This window comes from Tasmannia lanceolata, unplaced genomic scaffold, assembly GCF_043159265.1.
Source record: "Tasmannia lanceolata isolate RefF3 unplaced genomic scaffold, GAP_Taslan_0.1 ptg000012l, whole genome shotgun sequence".
NCBI classification, from domain to species: Eukaryota; Viridiplantae; Streptophyta; class Magnoliopsida; order Canellales; family Winteraceae; genus Tasmannia; species Tasmannia lanceolata.
The window spans coordinates 1,999,946-2,019,556 of record NW_027518689.1 but is presented as its reverse complement, the minus strand read 5'-3'; the positions used below and the strand labels follow the sequence as shown (position 1 = coordinate 2,019,556).

Here is a 19,611-nt window from a genome sequence, read left to right as displayed (position 1 = left end):
AAGACAAAGAAGGCACCACACCTCTCTTGGACATTTCATCGAACACTTAGGTGTGCACCTTGAAGAACAACACAAAGGACATAAAAGACAATGGAAAGGAGATGACAAGAAGACTTCCAAGGCACAAAACCCCTTTGAGACATTTTATCAAACACTTAGGGTGCACCTTGAAGAATAACACAAAAGACAATGGAAAGAAAGAGATGACAAGAAGACTTTCAAGGCACAAAACCCCTTTGAAACATTTTATAAAGCACTTGGGGTACACTATGAAGATGATAATGAGATGAGAAAGACAAAGGCAATAGGCCATAAAGCTATAGAATAGAGAAAATAAAGAGAGATTTGGAGTGGAGGAGAACCAAAAATGGGTTTACACAAGTAACAGAGATAAGATTTTTTATATTTTTTTGCGATAACAGAAACTAGATTGGAGTGGGGAATGTTAGGGTTTATGGGGATTAAAAGACAGAGAGATGAACAACATCGAGACTACACAGAGTTAAAAGATAGAGAAATGGAAGATAGGGTTTATGGCACAAAAGACACTGAAAGAAAATAAAAAAATGCCGTGAAGGCGTGAATGGCGTGGACAGAGATAAACTCTTCTTCTTTCCTTCTTGAGGATCATCCCTTTGGCTCTGATACCATGTTAGAAATGGAGTTAGGGTTAGAAGAGGAAGAAGAGGAGGAATGGAGAAGATCGTGAGTCTCCACTAGGGAGCTCCTCATGTAAATGATGTATATATAGGCCCCACATGGCGCATCCAATGTACAATGACTACAATACCCCTAATCTACAAGTAATGACTAAACTACCCTAAGTACACGTTATTCAAAAGATTACATCTGAACTGTGATCTTGATTCAGGTTTCGTAATATTTTGTTTCTGTTTTTTTCTTTTTTGCTTTGAAGATGTTGGGAAATTTATTATGTGTCTTCAGATTGTTGTTGTGTGTGTCTATTTTACCTGAATTTTTACTTTTGTTTATTCTTTCTGCGATTGATGTAAATCACTTTGACGGTCATTATCTCAAATTGCTTGCAGTGTAATGGGTTTTATCTTCAAAACTTATTAGTTAGCTGGAATCCTGTTGAAATCTGTTTCATGTTCTTGCATTGGAAAATTATCAACGATCTTTCGATCTTGTTGTTTCCATTTGAGTATCATAAGGTAATGCCTGGTAGATTCAAAATGTTTTTTTTTTAACTTTCTGTTGGGTTGTAAATTGTCGAGCAAAATGGGTAAGAAAATGGTGAATATTGGTGAGAAATAAAGAGAAAAATTGCTTCTAGGCGCTTTACTTGTAGTCGTTTTCCCTAAGATATTATTTGCTCCCACCAATTGAAGAATTGATGTGCATGGGGAATCCGTGAATTTGCCCATAATATATAATGAAGGCCAGTAGAAAATCTATTGATGCTTGTTGATGTTACGCACAAATGGAAACAGACACCAAATGTACAATTAAGTAGGATTTTAGGAGCTTTTTCTTCTTAGAAGCTTTGTTCCCCACTAGGACCACATGGGCATCCCCTATTGTACCTACACCAAGCTATCCCTTTTGCTGGCCCAAGCTCCAACTGATGATCCCTTCTTACTTCAGCTTATGATCCTTTCTTCAGTTCTTTAGCTCCCAGCATACTGCCTTTGATTTCTGGGTTTTGAAGAACATACTCCAACTTATGAGGCTCATGCCCAATGTCCGTGGCCTTACCACTCATAAAATCTTCTTCTCACTTATTTTCTTTCCTTGCAATGTTTGGATGAAAACCACACTTACAGAAAGCACCCTCATCCTAAAGTTCAGATAGTGACAGCAACCATGCTTCTAATCCTTGGGCTTCGTCCTCTATTCATTTGGATTCTGTTGCAATTCTTATGCTTTAAAAAATCATGGAATTATTTGACCTGCTTGTGTCACACATTCGCTGAATTGGAAATGCAATACTCTCTTCTTTCATAAATTATTTTATGTTTAAGCCTTCTTCAATTAGTGTTGTCTGTGTGAATATGTTTTTGTTTTGTTCATTTAGTCTTGTCTTACCAATTATCACCATGAATGTCTTAAACGATACTTTCTCCAGTTCCTCAATGATGACTGTAATAGTAAATTATTTGTCCTTTTAACCTTCCTCTTTTAATTATTGTATTTAAAAGTTTTTATTTGCTGTTGTTGCGGACTAACCCAATGTGTAACTGTAGTCAGGCATGCAGTTATGTATACATTTATCTTGTTGTGCCAATGAAAATTTCCTGCTTCTAAACAGGTGTTGGAACGACTATTGGATCTGGAATTTATGTGCTTGTTGGAACAGTTGCTCGAGAGCATTCAGGACCAGCTCTTACCATTTCCTTCCTAATAGCTGGAGTAGCAGCTGCTCTTTCAGCATTTTGCTATGCGGAGCTTGCGAGTCGTTGCCCGTCAGCTGGAAGCGCCTATCACTACTCATACATATGTGTTGGTGAAGGGTAATGCAACCTTTTGGATCATTTTCAAGCTTTTTAGTCTTTAGTGGTACATGTTTCAATGTCTAAAATCATATAGGCAAGTTAATTATGTAGTGTTGCTTGAGGGGAGCAAGCTATGTGCCCAACATATTATTTTCTTGTGTACCAACTATGGCGATTGAATAATTTAATAGGCCAACTTGGACACCATGCAAGTGTACTTTCATGCCGGTGAAAATCATATTTACTTATTTGTTGTTTTTTTATCTGGATGGGATTGTTTTCCAATTGGTGATTTTGAGTGTTCTGATTGTTTCTAGTGTTGCTTGGCTGATTGGTTGGGCCCTTATACTGGAATATACAATTGGTGGATCAGCTGTTGCTCGTGGCATATCTCCAAATTTGGTAATTTCATTCTTTTTGCAATTTGGAATACCAAATAAGTAATGCTGATCATTCAATGATGCATGCAAGTGACTTGTTATATTTTTCTGCATACTAAAAAGGCATCCTTTTAGAATGGTTTCTTAAAGTATGAGCCTTCTTTTAGTATATGTTACTCTTGAGTCATCTTTGGAAGTGCATTTCTTTTAATGATGCTATTCTCTAATGTGTTAGGCTTCATTTTTCTCTTCTTCCAATTTTTAGTTTCCACTCGGGAATCTGTTTTTCCAATCATTGTTGTTTCCTAGATGTTGGAAACAACCATATTGAGTTTCTCCCAAATGTTGATTTTGAATTTTTTTTTTTATGCATTTGCATTGATCTACAAATCTATAATCACTGGATCGTCTATGAAACTCAAATATGGTGGTTCTGACTGTACTCTTGAACAAGTTTTGATATAGTGACTTGGATGCAACCTGCAAAATTTAGATATTAGACATGACTTTTTTAAATGTGTTTATTTATTATTGTAGAATATTTATTTTTCATTTATGTCTATTTTTATGAAAAGTTCATGACTTTGTTAATCCCCTCTCTTCTTTTTAGTTGTGCACTTCAAGTCCATATTGCTGTACGTGTGATATAGCATTACCATTATTAATGAAAAAAGTTGAAAACTAGAAGCTCTGACTTAACACTGGATTTCCAAGATTTTATGGGTATCATATGATGTTCCCTTTTTTTTTTTTAATGTTTCAGGCGTTGTTTTTTGGTGGACAAGATAATATGCCTACTTTTCTAGCCCGTACAACCATCCCTGGTCTTGATATTGTGGTTGATCCTTGTGCTGCTATTCTTGTTCTCATTGTCACTTGCCTATTATGCGTGGGAATAAAGGAGGTATCCCTTTAAGAGATATATTGTATAGGAAGGTTAACATGTCCCCTACAGTCTTTAATTTCAATCCTTATTTTTCCTGCAGAGTGCTCTTGCACAATCTGTTGTCACGACGACTAATGTCTGTGTCATGGTTTTTGTCATCATAGCTGGTGCTTACGTTGGTTTCCAAACTAAGTGGATTGGATACTCTCTCCCTAGCGGGTAATTTTCTTTTCCATTATACCCTCTCTCTCTCTCTCTCTCTCTCTCTCTCTCTCTCTCTCTCTCTCGTTTATATGATAATTCATGGGCAATTTAAACCTTCCTATTATCTTTGGATCCTCAGATACTTTCCCTTTGGAATAAATGGGATGCTTGCTGGGTCTGCAACTGTTTTCTTTGCATATGTCGGCTTTGATGCAGTTGTCAGCACAGCAGAAGAGGTATAGCACTATTACTGGTACTGTTGAAAATGTTTGTGTATTATGTCCTATTCATGGTTTTAAATTTCGGCTGAAATTTCGGATTTTGGCTGGAACCGAATTTTAAGCCGAAACTGAATAAAATTTTTGGCCTAAATTATAAGATTTACACCGAAATTTCCATCGGAATTTCGTTTTCAGTTGAGGCCGAAACTGCAATTTCAAACCTTGGTCCTATTCAGAGTGGATCAGTGAGATTTGAAAGAAATTTAGTAAGCATGAACAGGATGCCACTTCAATAGATTTATTATGTTGGGATTTCTTGAATTTCCATTGTTTCTTGTTCTGATAAGATGAGTACCTGCTTCACAGGTGAAGAATCCTCGGCAAGATCTTCCGCTAGGTATAGGAATTGCACTGTCCACATGTTGCTTCTTGTACATGTCAGTATCTGTTATTATTGTTGGCCTGGTGCCATATTATGCAATGGATCCAGATACCCCGATTTCGTCTGCGTTTTCCATCCATGGGATGCAGTGGGCAATGTAAGGAATGCTTTACTTGTAAAATATGGTGATTTCAGACCCGAAGCCACATTATAAGTTTGTTTCTTTCCATATAAACGTAATTGTTTTACCATTTTCAAATTGACATTTTATTTAAGTGTAGGTACATTATCACAACCGGGGCAGTGACCGCACTTTGTTCAGCCTTAATTGGAATGCTTCTTCCTCAGGTAAACAATTGCTTAATCATATTAGTATTTGTGCATGTTTTCTTGTCTTGTTTTGTGATATTGTTTGATGAGTTATCGGGCTGCGGGAATACTATTCAATTCACTATGTATAACCCTGGCGAACTGTGCACTTATATAAATCATATTGGTGAGAGGGCGTTCTCCATCTCTCTTTCTCATGTCTCTCAACTTTTCTCCTCTATCACCAACATGATATCAGAGACCTAGGGCTCTTACATTTTTTTTGAAAATTGACAAATATATTCATACCAGCAAAATACAGTGGGGACCAGTAGTCCCACTGGATGTACATAGTATGAATTGCCCAGGAGCATTCTCCTAGGTCAAAAAGAAAACCCATTCCTCCTGAAATTAAACTAGCGTCTTTACATTTTCCTTTACAATTTTCCAAAACACTGAACAAAATTATCCAGCACAGAAGCTCCCCATGGAAGCCAGTTCCTTAGTGGATGGTCGCGGTATCTGCGTTTCCTACCGCCATAGAGTATCTTTTTCTAAGCGCTCTCAAAGTCCTTCAAGTAGGAAGGCCAATTTGCTCTACTATTTATCCAACATCAGAGCCCCGAACCATTATTGATGGTTTAAGGACCTAACATTATAATCTGGGGGAATCCGTAAAAAAGGAGAGGATCCGTAACTTTTGAGAGCATTAAGTTCCCTTCTACCTCTTCCTGGGGTTTTTCCTTTTTTTTAGCATAAAGTCCATTTTTTCTATATCTAGGAACATTTTCTTTGTTTCTTCAATATTTTCCCGGTATCCTATTCCCAAGTGGTCTCCCAATTTAATCATTTTTTCGAACTCCTCAGAGGATACCCTTTCCTCTGAATTAGACGAAACTCCTCTTTCCTCTTCTAAAGTTTTCTTCCCTCTTTCTACTGATAGCTGCTCGCCCCTCTCAATGCAAGATTTAATTTTCCCACTTAGTTCCACTTCCATTGAGTCTCTCGTCGTTTTGGATCCTTCGTCCGGGGGTATTATTTCCTTCTCCTTACCCCTTTCTCCTGCCCGATTAGCCTCCGACCATTCCTTACTTTCTTGCCAATTCTTTTCATTAAAATGTTGCTGATTGGGGGGGGGGGGGTCATTGCCTTCATTTGCCAGAACTGGCAGTTCTGAAGACCTGTCTTCAAAAGCCACGGCATCCTGCCTAAGTTTTGAGAGTTGGAGTTTCTTGAATTCTTTTGCAATCTCACTTCTCGATGGGGAAACATCGTGAGGTCTTCCATGCTTTTGTCCCCGACTTCTTTTTTGATACACCCTTCCTCTATTATACTTACCCCTTCCTCCTCATCTGAGTGCCACGAGCCACCTGGTTTCCCATAATTTTCTAGCATTTTTATTATATTTGAAACAAAATGTTTCGTTTTTTGGTTCTTTCTATTTGAGACACTTCTCCCCCACCGTTTTTGGGAAATGTGTACCTAACTTTCCTACCTTCTCTGGGAGGGTACGGGATTTTGGTTTTATAGAGGCGGCTTAGAGAGGAAACTTTATTTTCACGGAAACTATGCAATTTCTGTTCATTTTTACCTTTCTAGATGAGGTGACTCTTCACAGAAGTTCTGTAGTCTCGATTGCACGAAATCTTTTTGAAACCAAACTTTGCCTTTTTCTGAGGCTATTCCTAGCTTAAGATCCTTATTCCCCTTATGATTGGAGGTAGCACTTTTCACTTGAACTAGGAAGGATTTGTTATCCACTTTTAACCTAACAAAAGGTGGTATCTATTTCCAGTGCTCTGTTAGGACTTTCACTAAGGTAAAGGCCACACAATAGTCATGGTTCCTTGATAACTGAACTTTGGTTACATGCCCAAAAAGCTTCCCCAAAGCTTCAACAGTTGATAATGACCATGCGTAGAGAGGGATATCATAAAATTTCAGGCAGACTGTTTTGGCTCCAAAATGTGTCACTGGATTCCATGAGAGCAAAGAGGATATATTAGACCCCTGGGCTTCCCCCCCCGTAGAATCCACAGTGCTTGTTGTTCCGAGTCAAATCTAAATAAAACCTCCTGGTTATTAATGACAAGTGGTTTTGTAGTAATGGTAGGTGCCATTCTTTAATTGCCCACTGCCATACCTCTTCAAGGTCTCATGAGCCAGTTTTCATACACCCAATCAGGCATTCTTTGAGCTCCTTTGAGCTCCTTTTTACTGTCTTCAACTTCTTTGCCAGCCACTTCAATTTCTAGATATTTCCCCCGGATTTCCATGTCAAACAGAATATAGGTCTCTCTCTTGTCCGGTCTTGATCTATCTCTTTCTTCCTTTTCCTTCTCCTTTTCTCTGTATTTAGAGCACTTGCGGCATCTATTACCTGAGCCGAAGTTGTAACACTCACAGGTTCCACAGGTCCAATTGACTGAGTGATTTTCAGTCCAATTTCCTACTCGTCGTCTGCTATTCGGAAGAAATTCTGGTGACCTTTCGCCTCTGCTTCCTGTAATTGATTTATATTCACGTGGGCTTCTCGGCATTGATCGGGGAGATGGTGGCCTACGGCCATTACCCAGAAGAATTAGGTTTCTCCTACAACAATCTTTGTCGATCTCCAGCCATTGCAGAGCTTCAAAAACAGTATAGCCAACCTCTATAATGTCTTGGTATAGATCTTTAAGACTTTCTATTCTATAGCCACAGGTGCAGGTTTCGTTCGCTATATTCCTTCCCAAATAGAAAATATCCGGAGGACTTATTGGTCGTTTTCCGAAGTATTCCCTTACACCCATCAGTGATCCATTTTACCTATGGCTCTTACATTCTCACCCCTTACACCCATCAATGATCCATTGTTCACGTAAACAATATCACTACAGTACTGCATGAACAGTACCACGTAAACAGTACTGCTACAGTACGGCATGAGTAGTGCCATTATAGTACCTCATGAACAGTACTGCGTGAATAGTACCGCTACACTATTCACGTGAACAATACCCCTAGTTTTCTAGGGTTATCGGAGGGCACCAAATAGTGCGTATATTGTTGTTGGTCGCCGTCGTCTTGACTTCGTAAGCCTCAGCCGCCGCCGTTTTGATGCCGTAAGTCTCGGATTTGTCTGTATGTTCTTTATTTGGCCCTACAAATTTGGATATATGGCTGGGTTGGTGCATTAATCACTTTTGAAAGGTGTTTTGTTGGAGTCTATATGATTCAGAGGCTCAGCATCCCTTATCATTATCTTTTTTTCTCTGGATTAGTTCTATGAAGTGACTCTAGTGATTCTTTTCTTGTGTTGGTTGCCTGTGGTTCTAATTGGTGACTTGTGATTATTTGAGGATAGTGAGTTTATGACTGCTCAATTGGTTTGAGTGATTTAGAGGTCTATGAGAGTTGAGGGTTCGAGTGAGCCTTCTGTTGAGCGCTCGGCCCTAGCTGCTCAGTTGGGTGGTGGTCAATTTGTCCGTGGTAGAGGTCGCCGTGGTCGTGGAGGTGGCCTTGATTCAGGGGGAGGTTGTGGTACTTGTGGTCGTGGAACCCACTTTTGCACTCACTGCTATAAGGAGGGCCGCTCAGTTGATCATTGCTATGATCTGCATCCAGAGTTACGACCTCCTAGATATGCTAGTCATGCCTCAATTGTTGTGTCTGAGAGCTCTGTACCTCCATCATTTGGTCCGGTTGAGCAGCATGATTCTATGATGGTATACCGTGCTGAATATGATGAATTCTTACAATTGAAGTGTAAAGGCAAGCAATCAACTGCCACTTTGGCCCAACAAGGTAGCACTTCATCTTGCTTTCTTACTTCTACTGCTTCTGGGTCACCGGCCTTGGCTAATTGATTCAAAAGCTTCCAATCATATGATTGGTAAATCTGGCATTCATTCTTCCTTTCAGTCATATTCTTCTCCAGGTCATAGTGGCACTTTGGTTGATGGGACAACCTCTCATGTTTCAGGAGTTGGTGTAGGCTTCCCTCACTCAAATTTTTCTTTATCATATGTTCTGTGTACTAAATTTGCTTTTAATATGCTATATGTTAGTCAGTTAACCAAAAATTTAAACTGTTCTGCCTCCTTTTTCCCTTATAGTATTTTCAAGATCTGAAGACTGGAAAGAAGATTGGTTTGGGTTGTGTGGTAGATGATCTTTATTAACTTGAGTGGCATTGCTGTTTGGGTCATCCCTCAATTAGGATGCTGATTGGTTTCTAGTCCATTCATTTCAGTGTGAGTCCATTGAGTAGGAAAAACACCACCCGGTGACTTTTTCTTCAAGAGTCATTAATTTTGTTTCTTGTACGTTTCAGTTAGTACATTCTGATGTATGGGCAACTTGTCGTACTTTGTGTTTATTTGGTTTTGATTATTTCATTATTTTTGTTGATAATTATTTTAGAATGACATGGTTATTTTTAATTGTTAAATAAGTGCACAAGCCTTAAGGGCATTTATGTCATTTCACACACACATAATAATATTATATTTTTTGTGCTTGGAGAGAGGGAATCTCCTTAACGCACTCTTCTCTCCCTCTCCCTCTCTCTTGTCTCGTCTGGTCTCATCTCTCTCTCTCTCTCTCTCTCTCTCTCTCTCTCTCTCTCTCTCCCCTTTTCTAACATGGTATCAAAACTCAAGGAAGATCCTCCCTAAAAGGTACCATATCTAAACCCTCAAACCTCAGCCCCCCTCTTTTCCCTTTTTTTTTACAGTTCTTTCTTCATCCTTTTTGAGTTTTTTAACCTAGCCCTAACCACATCTCCTCTTTAACCCTAACCCTAACCGAACCCTCTCATCCACCCCCTCTATATTTTCGCCCCCTTCCCTTGGCCATCTGACAACCCTAAACCCTAAATCCCATGTGTTATCCTTTTAAAACCCTAACCCTAGTTCTTTGTATGTTGTGATTCCACTATACCGGTTTCCCTCTGTGACCAAATCAGCCCCTATTTGGCTTTTCTTAATGATCTAAAGAGGTTTGCCATACTCTCTCTCTTGTTATTAGTGGATTGTGCGATGGTTATTATTGGTATTGTCTTGTGGTAATCGATTTATTGATGGTTTCATGGAAGTGGTGGTGTTGTTGATTGTTGGTTTCTCCGTGTTTAGTTGATGATTCGCGTTGTGATCTCTTGGTTGGTTCATATGAGTGGTCTTGTTGGAGCGTGAGGTTGATTATTGTTGATGTCTTATTATCTACTGCTGGTGGGTATCGTATTGGATGTTGATTATTGCCGTGAGACCAAAGTGTTAATTGGTTGTTGTTGGTGGCTGTGTGGGAGGTATTTTCATCTTACATGGGTTTTGTCACCTTTATTATGATGGTTGTTTGTTGGTGACTACTTTACTGTTGGTGGATGTGTTGGAAGTATTTTGTGGAAGAGTGGTAGATGTTCACTGTTATTGATTGCTTAAGTCGGTGATCACAATTTTTTTTTTTTTACTTGTTGGTGATTGTTATCAGCGTTGGTGTAGTGGTTGCCGACTGTTGTTGGTTGCGTCATGAATCCTGTTGATTCATCTTCGCAGCAGATGACCTCCCTTAAAGATGATGGGGTTCCTGTTTCATCTACGGCTCCCTCCACTAGCTCTTCTTATAAGGGTGCCCACATAGAGCCTCCTCTTCAAATGACCTCTATTCGTCTTGATGGAAATAATTATCCTGCTTGGAAGAGGGCAGTTCGTATATATCTTCTGGGTCGAGGCAAGGTTCGTTTTCTTGAGCAGTCTCCTCCAAATGTGAAAGATCCCACTTATGCCAAGTGGGAACAAGAGGATGCAGTGATTCGATCCTTCTTACAGGGTTGTATGGATTCGCAGCTTGCTGCTAATGTGATGTATCTTGATTCATCTAAGGAAGTCTGGGACCAGGCTAGGATTTTGTACTCCGGAGCAGATAACATCACTCGCATGTGTGATCTACTCTCAGATTGGTTTAAATTTCAGCGCGGTGACACGTCCACAATAGATCATTACAACTCATATATTTCATTGTGCCAGCAGCTTGACACGCTAATGCCTTTCACTGTCGATCCCATCGTCCTTGCAGAGCGTCAAGAAAAACTGCGTGTGGTTCGCTATCTTGATTCTTTAGGAACAGATTATCTTCAGATGAGACAGCAGATATATAATTCTGGGTCCCTTCCATCTCTTTCCGAGGCATTTTGTCGAGTACAGCATATGAGAACGGTTCCAGTTAGTGATCATCCTCTCGATGGATCCGCTTTGGCCACATCCACTAGGGGAGAGCATGGTCTCAGTTTTACTAGACTTAGTCGTGGACGAGATGCAGGTTCCCGTGGCTGTGGTCGTGATGGAGGTAGCCGTGGCCGTGGTCGTGATTGAGGGGGAGTCCATGGCTGTGGGTCTAGGTATTGTTCCCACTGTCGTATGGAGGGACACACTATTGATTATTGTTATGATTTACATCCGGAGCTTCGTCCATCTCGGTTGACCACCGCATCTGATAGCCACCCCCATGCCTCTGTTACAGGGTCTGCTCCTCCTGTTTTGCCACCTGTTTCTGCTCCTGCTCCTGCTCCTTTGGTTCAGCGAGACTTTGTGATGATTAACAAGGCTGAGTATGAAGAACTTTTGCGCCTACGTGATCGAGGCAAGCAACACATTGCCACTTTTGCCCAACCAGGTAGCTCATCTTGTTTCCTTTCTAGCGATGCTTCTAGATCGTGGCTCATTCGTTCAAGGGCATCCCACCACATGACTGGTAATTTCAAACTACTTATTTCCAGTCAGCATCGTCTAGTACACCTTATACTGTTGCTTTAGCAGATGGTACTACATCAATCGTCTCTGGGGTCGATGTAGTTCCCATCTCTAAAGACCTCTGTTTATCTTCAGTTCTTTATGTTCCTTCATTTCCTGCTAGCTTATTGTCTGTGAGTCAATTGACGAAAACTCTAAATTGTTTTCTTTCTTTCTTTCCTATTGTGTTTTTCAGGATCTGAAGACTGGGACGAGGATTGGTTTAGGACATGAGAGGGCTGGCTTGTACTATCGTGATTCTGCTCATGTTGGTGCTGCGCTTCACACCTCAGTTGATGCTTATCAGTGGTACTGTCGTTTGGGCCACCCTCCTGCTGATAGTCTTAGGAAATCTCCTTTTATTACTACATATGTTGAGTCCTTTTCTTGTGTGTCTTGTGAGTTGGGAAAGCACCATCGTGTGTCTTTACCTTCGCGTGGTGTTCGTCGTGATTCACGGCCTTTTGAGCTTATTCACTCTAATGTTTGGGGTCCCTCACGTACTGTTCTTTATTTGGATTTAGATACTTTGTTATATTTGTGGATGATTTTTCACGAGTTACGTGGTTATTCCTCTTGAAGGATCGTTTTGAAGTGTTTAATGCGTTTCGTAATTTTTATTTTGAAATTGTTAATTAGTTTAAATGTTCTATCTCTTGCTTGCGTACAGATAATGCTAGAGAATATTTTTCTAACATTAATGGTTTTTGTCATTTTCTTGATTCACGTGGCATCATTCATCAATCATCTTGTGCATATACTTCGCAGCAAAATGGTGTTGCAGAGAGGAAGATTAGATATTTATTAGATATTACTCGGACTCTCATGTTTCAGATGCATATCCCAAAGGTCTATTGGGGAGATGCAGTGCTTACAGCATGTTTCTTAGCAAATTGCCTCCCTTCTTCAGTGTTATCTGGCAAGACACCTTTCGCTACATTATACCCATTAGGTGACCCATTTCCTTTACTTCCACGTATATTTGGGTGTACATGTTTCGTTCATAAGTTAGGACCTGGTCTCGATAAGCTAGATCCTTGGGCTGGAAAATGTATCTTTTTAGGATACTCTCGTACCCAAAAAGGATGCAAGTGTTATAATCCTCGACTGTGCAAAACTTATGTTTCTACAGATGTTACTTTCTTTTAGGATAGTCCTTATCTTTCATACCATCCTTCCACTTCTGTTGATGTACCAACTACACTATTTCCACTACCCCCTTATCCTGTAGAGCCCTCTCCAGTGGTTGGTGGTAGTGAGACACCCGAGGGTCACAAAGAGCCAAAAGTTTATACTCGAGGACCTCGACAGATTGTTTTCTCAACTGCTCAGCCATCATCTCATACAGCTGATCCTCGTCCTCAGTCGGAAGCTCCTACGTCAGGTACTTCTCTTCCTATCTCTGATTCACCTATTGCCTCTCGCAGTCGCTCACATACTACTGCACATCCCATTTCCCAGCTTGTTTCCTATGAGCATCTCTCACCCTCCTTTCGTTCATTTGTTTCTAGTGTCTCTTCTATTTCTTTGCCTCAGTCTGTTTCAAAAGCTCTTGCTCATCCTGGTTGGCGAGCGGCTATGGATGCCGAAATTGCTGCTTTGCATTCAAATAATACGTGGCGACTTGTTTCTTTGCCTTCTGGTGCGAAGACGGTTGTGTGTTGATGGGTCTTTGCAATTAAATATCTTCCTGATGGCACCATTGAACGGCTTAAAGCTTGACTTGTGGCTAAAGGGTATACTCAAACTTTTGGGGTTGATTATCAGGAGACATTCTCTCCTGTGGCCAAGATACCAACTGTTCGAGTTTTGATTTCTATTGCTGTTAACCATGGCTGGCCACTCTATCAACTTGATGTTAGAAATGCATTTCTCCATGGTGATCTCAGTGAGGAAGTGTATATGAGGAAGTGTATATGGAGCAACCTCATGGGTATGTTGCTAAGGGGGAGATGTGTTCATCAGTCTGTCGTCTTCATAAAGCTTTTTATGGACTCAAACAATCTCCGAGAGCATGGTTTGGGAGGTTCAGGGAGCATGGACTCCAAATTAATTTATTTGACAGTTACTCGTCCGACATTTCCTTTGTTTTGGGGGTAGTCAGTCAATTTATGAATTCTCCTCGGACTTCTCATTGCGTAGCAGTAATTCAAATTATTAGGTACTTGAAAGGTACCCCAGGAAGAGGATTGTATTTCAAGAAGAATGGTCATGAGAGAGTAGAGGGATTCACAGATGCTGACTGGGCAGGATCTCCAGCTGATAGGAGATCAACAACTGGTTACTGCACCTTTGTTGGAGGTAATATGGTATCATGGAGAAGTAAGAAGCAAGACATTGTGTCTAAATCAAGTGCAGAGTCAGAGTACAGGGCCATGTCTTATACTAGTGGGGAACTAATCTGGCTACGTTCCTTCTTATCAAAGATTGGTCTCTCATCTTCAGGTCCAGCTCGATTATATTGTGATAACAAGTATACAATTTATATTGCCAATAATCTTGTCTTCCATGAAAGGACCAAGCACGTTGAGGTTGACTATCATTTCATTCGCCAGAGGATTCAGAGAGGCGAAATCTATACCGTGTTCACTCGATCAGCAGATCAACTTGCAGATGTGTTTACCAAAGCCTTAGGACCTGCTAAGTTAAAAGATATTTGTAACAAGCTCGAAATGTATGATATATACACTCCGGCTTGAGGGGGAGTCTTAAATAAGTGCACAAGCCTTAAGGGTATTTATGTCATTTCACACACACGTAATAATATTATATTTTTTTGCGTGGAGAGAGGGAATTTCCTTAACACCCTCTTCTCTCCCTCTCTCTCATCTCATCTCGTCTCTCTCTCTCTCTCCCCCCTTTTCTAACATTAATAAAAGATTGGTCATAAGTTTTCTCTTACTTTCGTTTATTTTATTTGGAAATTTATAACCAATGTAAGTGCCCAATTGAATGCTTGCATACTGATAATGCTAGAAAATATTTCTCTGTGTAATGGATTTCAGCACTTCTTGGAGTCTCATGGCATCCTTCATTAGTTCTCTTGTGCGGTTGAGAGGAAAATCCGATATTTTCTTGATATAGCTCGTACTCCTATGTTCCAGATGAGGGTGCCCAAACCTTATTGGGGTGATGCTGTCCTCAGAGCTTCCTTCTTGGGGAATCGTCTCCCCTCATCAGTATGATCTGACCAGACTCCTTTCCTTAGGTCCCGTCCCATGTGTCTTTGGTTGTACGTGTTTTGTTCACAAATTAGCTCTTGGCCTTGTGACTGAATTTTTTCATGACTATGGACTAACTCTTCCTCTTCCTTCTGTTCTATTAGATGTTCCAGTCTTCTCAACTGTAGGTTTACACTTGTGTACCCCATTGGATTTTGCAGCATACCCTTGTGCCATTTCCTCCACCCGACCAATCGACTTTCGAGTCCGACATGTCTTCTTCAGGTAATCAGCTCACCGATCCTCTTAGTTATGTGCTTCCTACTTCTCATGTTGCTTCACGTACTCGTTCATGTACCACAACACAGCCCATTTCTCATTTCATTTCTTATGATCGTATCTCACCCTTATATCATACATTTGTTTGTGCTTTGTCTTCTATCATTGTGCCTAAGTCTATTGCAGAGGCTTTAGATCATTCAGATTGGTGTGCTGCCATGGATGCTGAGATGGATGCTCTCCACTCAAATGACACTTGGCAGTTTGTCTCTCTTCCCTCTGGTGGTTAGCTTGTTGGTCGCTGATGGGTATTCTCGATTAAGTATCTACCAAATGGTACAGTTGAGTGCCTAGCGCCTGAAGGCGCGACTGGTTGAAAAAGGATATACTTAGACATTTGGTGGGGACTACACCGAAACCTTCTCTCCACTTGACAAAATACCATATGTACGTGTTCTACTCTCTTTAGTGGTCAACCGGGGTTGGCCCTTGTATGAATTGGATGTCAAGAATGCTTTTCTACATGATGACCATACTAAGGTGGTATATATGGAGCGACCTCTTGAATATGTTGCTCAGAGAGAGATGTGATCTTCAACGTGTCGTGTTCGTAAAGCTATCTATGGGTTGAAATGGCATCACAAGCTGAAGACCTTCCTTCAGAAACAGTGAGGAAATCATTTCCTAAAACTTTCTCAAATCCTAAAATATCTCTTAATGAAATTCATCCAACTCTACTTTTCTATAAATTCTAACACAGTTGCACAACTAAAATAAAGGTTATTTTAAGCCAATAGAAAATTAGCAAATAAAATAAACTAACACAAGTTGAATTTTAGATCCTTTGTGAAACAAGGACCATTTATTAAGCGCCATTCGCTATCTTGATGGTCTTGCATTGATTGGCCTTTGAAGAGCATGATCTTGCATAATCTCGGTCTCGATCGTAGATACATGTTATCCGTTGGTTGATCCGACAGTCTGAAATCGTCCGATCATGGATTTGTAGTTCTTGGCCTTCAAACGGCATAGATACACTGCATTAGAGTGCCTTCAACATCCCATCCCTGTCTAAAGAAGGTTGCGATCTTTCTATCCACAATGCCTTATGGACAACGTTGTAATCTCTAACTTCTTTTAACATGGCATTTGACTTTTGTTGCCAAATATGATTACATATGCTTGATTTCCACCCTTACTTTCACTGATTTGTTGATTTCCTGTGTTGTCTCTTTTCTCAGCCTAGGATACTGATGGCAATGGCTAGAGATGGACTACTGCCTCCATTTTTTTCAGACATTAACAAACATACACAAGTTCCTGTCAAGAGCACAATAGTGACTGGGATCTGCGCTGCAACATTAGCATTCTGTATGGATGTTTCTCAATTAGCTGGCATGGTAAGCTACCATCGGGCATTCTCTCCTGCAAGGTTTCGATTCAATATGCGTTTCAGTTGTGACGGAAATGGAAATATGTCGGTTTTAGATGAAAGTTTTGGTGGTAATCTTGTCAAGCCACGGAAATGTATGGAAACACATGCAAATTATGGACATTTAAGATGAAACTTCAGGAAGTGCTAGAATATGCAAATGATGGACATTTAAAATGAAACTTCAGGAAGTGCTAGAATAAGCATAAATGCAAACTCAAAAACCATTACATAAGTAAAAAAAATACCTATAATGGTTTAACAACATCATACACTTTGATGTACATGCAACTATTTTTTTTCTAAAAGTTTAATGATTTTTTTATTTTTAATAAAAACAAAAAGTTAGTTATAAACTTATAATATTCTAAAATGTAGTATGTAACACTACAATGGTATGAATTGTGTTATTCATATAATTTTCTTGTCAATTCTGATTTTTATAATTTTCAAATATTATTTATAATAACACTACAATAGTGTGAATTATGTTATTCTTGTAATTTTCTTATCCATTCTAACTTACGATAAATTTTAAATATTATTTATTGTTTTTGAATATTTTGAATACAAAATATTAATTATATCCCCTATTTTGAAATAAAATAAATATTTTTTAGGATTTTCTGAAGTTTCATCTTAAATTTCCATCATTTGCATGTGTTCATACATTTTCATGATTGTATATGATTTTCAATGAAATTTCCAATTGAAAACATACATGTTTTTTGGTTTCAACCAAAATAATGTAATATATACACAAGGTTTTGGTTTCGGTGTGCATTTTAGTTTTGGGATGCATTTCGGTGGGGATGGAAATGGAAACATTTAGGTCGATTCGTGTTGGTTTCAGTGGAAATTTAAAACCATGCTCTCCGGATATCATGGAATGTCAGGAGTGCAATGGTGGTATGCTTTTGAAATTGTTAAAAAAGAAATGAGAATGAAGAAATAGAATGGGGACCAATTGGTGCATTGATTATCTCATGAAGATTGAACATCAGATTCATTAAGTTCTAAAAATAAAGCTGAGATTAGATGCTCTTTGTGCAGGTCAGTGTGGGCACGCTTCTTGCGTTCACCATTGTTGCACTGTCTATTTTGATACTCAGATATGTCCCACCAGATGAGGTACCTATGCGGTCATCACTCAAGGAATCTATTGATTCCGTATCATTACAATATAATACTCGGGAAAAAAATGCAGGCCCAAAATATCTTGTTGCGGCCTCTATGCATAGTAATCAACATTCACAAGATAGCATGCTTTATCCAAATGATGCAGAAGAATCAGATGCTTATCCTCTTATTGTGGAGGAAGTTGATCGAGGTAACTGATAGTCAGATGCAGCAGTTTATTCTGTGATGTTTAGTTTTATATTGTGTCTGCACCTATTGAATGGTCCCCTTTATTTCTATGGTAAATTTAGCAAGCAAATCTTATTTTTATGGATTTCTGGTCTGCATGGATTTTGTTTTAAGTGGTCATGTCAATTATATTGAATGCTGCAGACAAATTAAAGGACCAAAAAAGGCGAAGAGCGGCGGCTTTGAGTATAACGATCGTATGTATTGGAGTGCTCCTCCTCACTTCTGGGGCTTCAGCTGAATTTTTTCCCAGGTTAGTCATGTCTCCATGCCCTCTATTCAACTTTAAGGCCCATATATACTACAAGGTTAAATTCGAATAACATATTAATATTGCCATTTGATATGTACTTATATGCATATATAGTATACACTTTGTCACTGCAGAGAACTGTCTTTTGTAATGTCAGAATATGGCTGATTTGGCCTTGTCTTTGTTTTCCATCTGTATTCAGAGAAAGTATTCCTTTTGTCTTAATTTTTAAAAAGAATTTTTGGAAATTTTATTTATTTCGATCTGATTATTCAATTCAAATTATTCTGCTCCACTTATGCCTACAAATTGCTCTTTAGCTCATTCAATTGCACAATTCAATTTGATTTAGATTGCTCATGACTTAATATATAGTATTATTTCGATGTCTCTGGGTAGCACGGTTTTAATATCTTGTCCCTGGGTGTAAGTCCAATACTAATATTCCAGTGAATTATTTGGGTTTAGAGTGTTTTGGCTCCTGACTCGGTTATTTTCATCAGCTTTGTAAGATTATCAGCGTGTTTAGTTGGTGGCCTGCTTCTTTTGTGTGGTCTAATAGTGCTCTTTTGGATCGACCAAGATGATGGTCGGCACAGCTTTGGACACACTGGAGGTAAACATCCTTTTTTCATATCTTAATTTTTGTTTAACACATTCTGCTTTGTACCAACTCATCAAAGCAACGAATAGGCTTTGTGCAGTAAGATTGTTTTAATAATCTCCACAGGTTTCATGTGCCCTTTTGTTCCCCTCCTCCCCGTTTCTTGCATTCTCATAAATGTATACTTATTGATAAATCTCAGGTGAGTACCCAAACACCTCACTGCTGTGTTTTTCATTTTTTTCATTACACATTGACCATTTCTGTTTCTGTGGTTACACTGCAACTTTAGTAACTTTGAGCTCATGGATTTGATCCAAACACATACCCACTTGAGCTCAAGGCTCTAACATTACTCTCTTTAACTCCTCAGCACTGGTACATGGATTCGTGTTTCTGTATGGCTGGTAATCGGAGTATTTGTTTATTTAGTCTACGGGCAGAACCATAGTTCTCTATTGGATGTAGTTTACGTGCCCACCACCAACGCAGACGAGATCTATGGAGGCACTTCAGAGATTCTTGCTTAGAAGAACTCTACCCAGCAATCATCTGCCCCTCTATGTGGATGTCGAACCAGGTCCATTTGTGGATTGAATCTTGATGTTCTTACCTCCCATCTTATGATACACTTTGCGATGCTTATGAATCTGTATAGAAAATGTAAGTAGATTGCAAATGTGTTCTGCCATAGATGTGATACTCTAGGGGTGATATATCAAAACCTCTTGGATTATCTGCAAAGAAGTTCCAATTATCGTTCTCTTGAAGCATATTTTGGATAGGATTATACATGTTAATGCTTCAAAAACCAAAATTCTCAAGATGTATATAGTTTGAAATGTTATATTTATATGTTTGATAAATAAAAAGTTTGGGTTGGGGAATGATTCGGAGAGGGAAATTTCG

At 39.3% G+C, this 19,611-nt stretch overlaps 2 protein-coding genes across 2 annotated transcripts in view; both read left to right on the top strand.

Moving 5' to 3' along the window:
- Positions 1-19,232, top strand: part of LOC143888166 (uncharacterized) — a 70,781-nt gene extending 51,549 nt beyond the window's left edge. Inside the window, exons 13-25 of the mRNA XM_077392505.1 lie at positions 2,273-2,474; positions 2,774-2,858; positions 3,600-3,740; positions 3,823-3,941; positions 4,066-4,162; positions 4,514-4,686; positions 4,811-4,877; positions 16,287-16,445; positions 17,531-17,807; positions 17,990-18,098; positions 18,602-18,714; positions 18,829-18,904; positions 19,076-19,232. Coding sequence (XP_077248620.1) covers positions 2,273-2,474; positions 2,774-2,858; positions 3,600-3,740; positions 3,823-3,941; positions 4,066-4,162; positions 4,514-4,686; positions 4,811-4,877; positions 16,287-16,445; positions 17,531-17,807; positions 17,990-18,098; positions 18,602-18,714; positions 18,829-18,904; positions 19,076-19,232 — 1,775 coding nt within the window. The remainder of the gene's footprint in view (positions 1-2,272; positions 2,475-2,773; positions 2,859-3,599; positions 3,741-3,822; positions 3,942-4,065; positions 4,163-4,513; positions 4,687-4,810; positions 4,878-16,286; positions 16,446-17,530; positions 17,808-17,989; positions 18,099-18,601; positions 18,715-18,828; positions 18,905-19,075) is intronic.
- Positions 9,417-11,330, top strand: LOC143887535 (uncharacterized). The gene is made up of 2 exons (XM_077391617.1): positions 9,417-10,125; positions 10,308-11,330. Exon 2 carries the CDS (start codon positions 10,346-10,348, stop codon positions 11,186-11,188), a length of 843 nt encoding a protein of 280 aa, XP_077247732.1. The 5' UTR covers positions 9,417-10,125; positions 10,308-10,345; the 3' UTR covers positions 11,189-11,330.
- Positions 19,233-19,611: the final 379 nt, after the last annotated feature.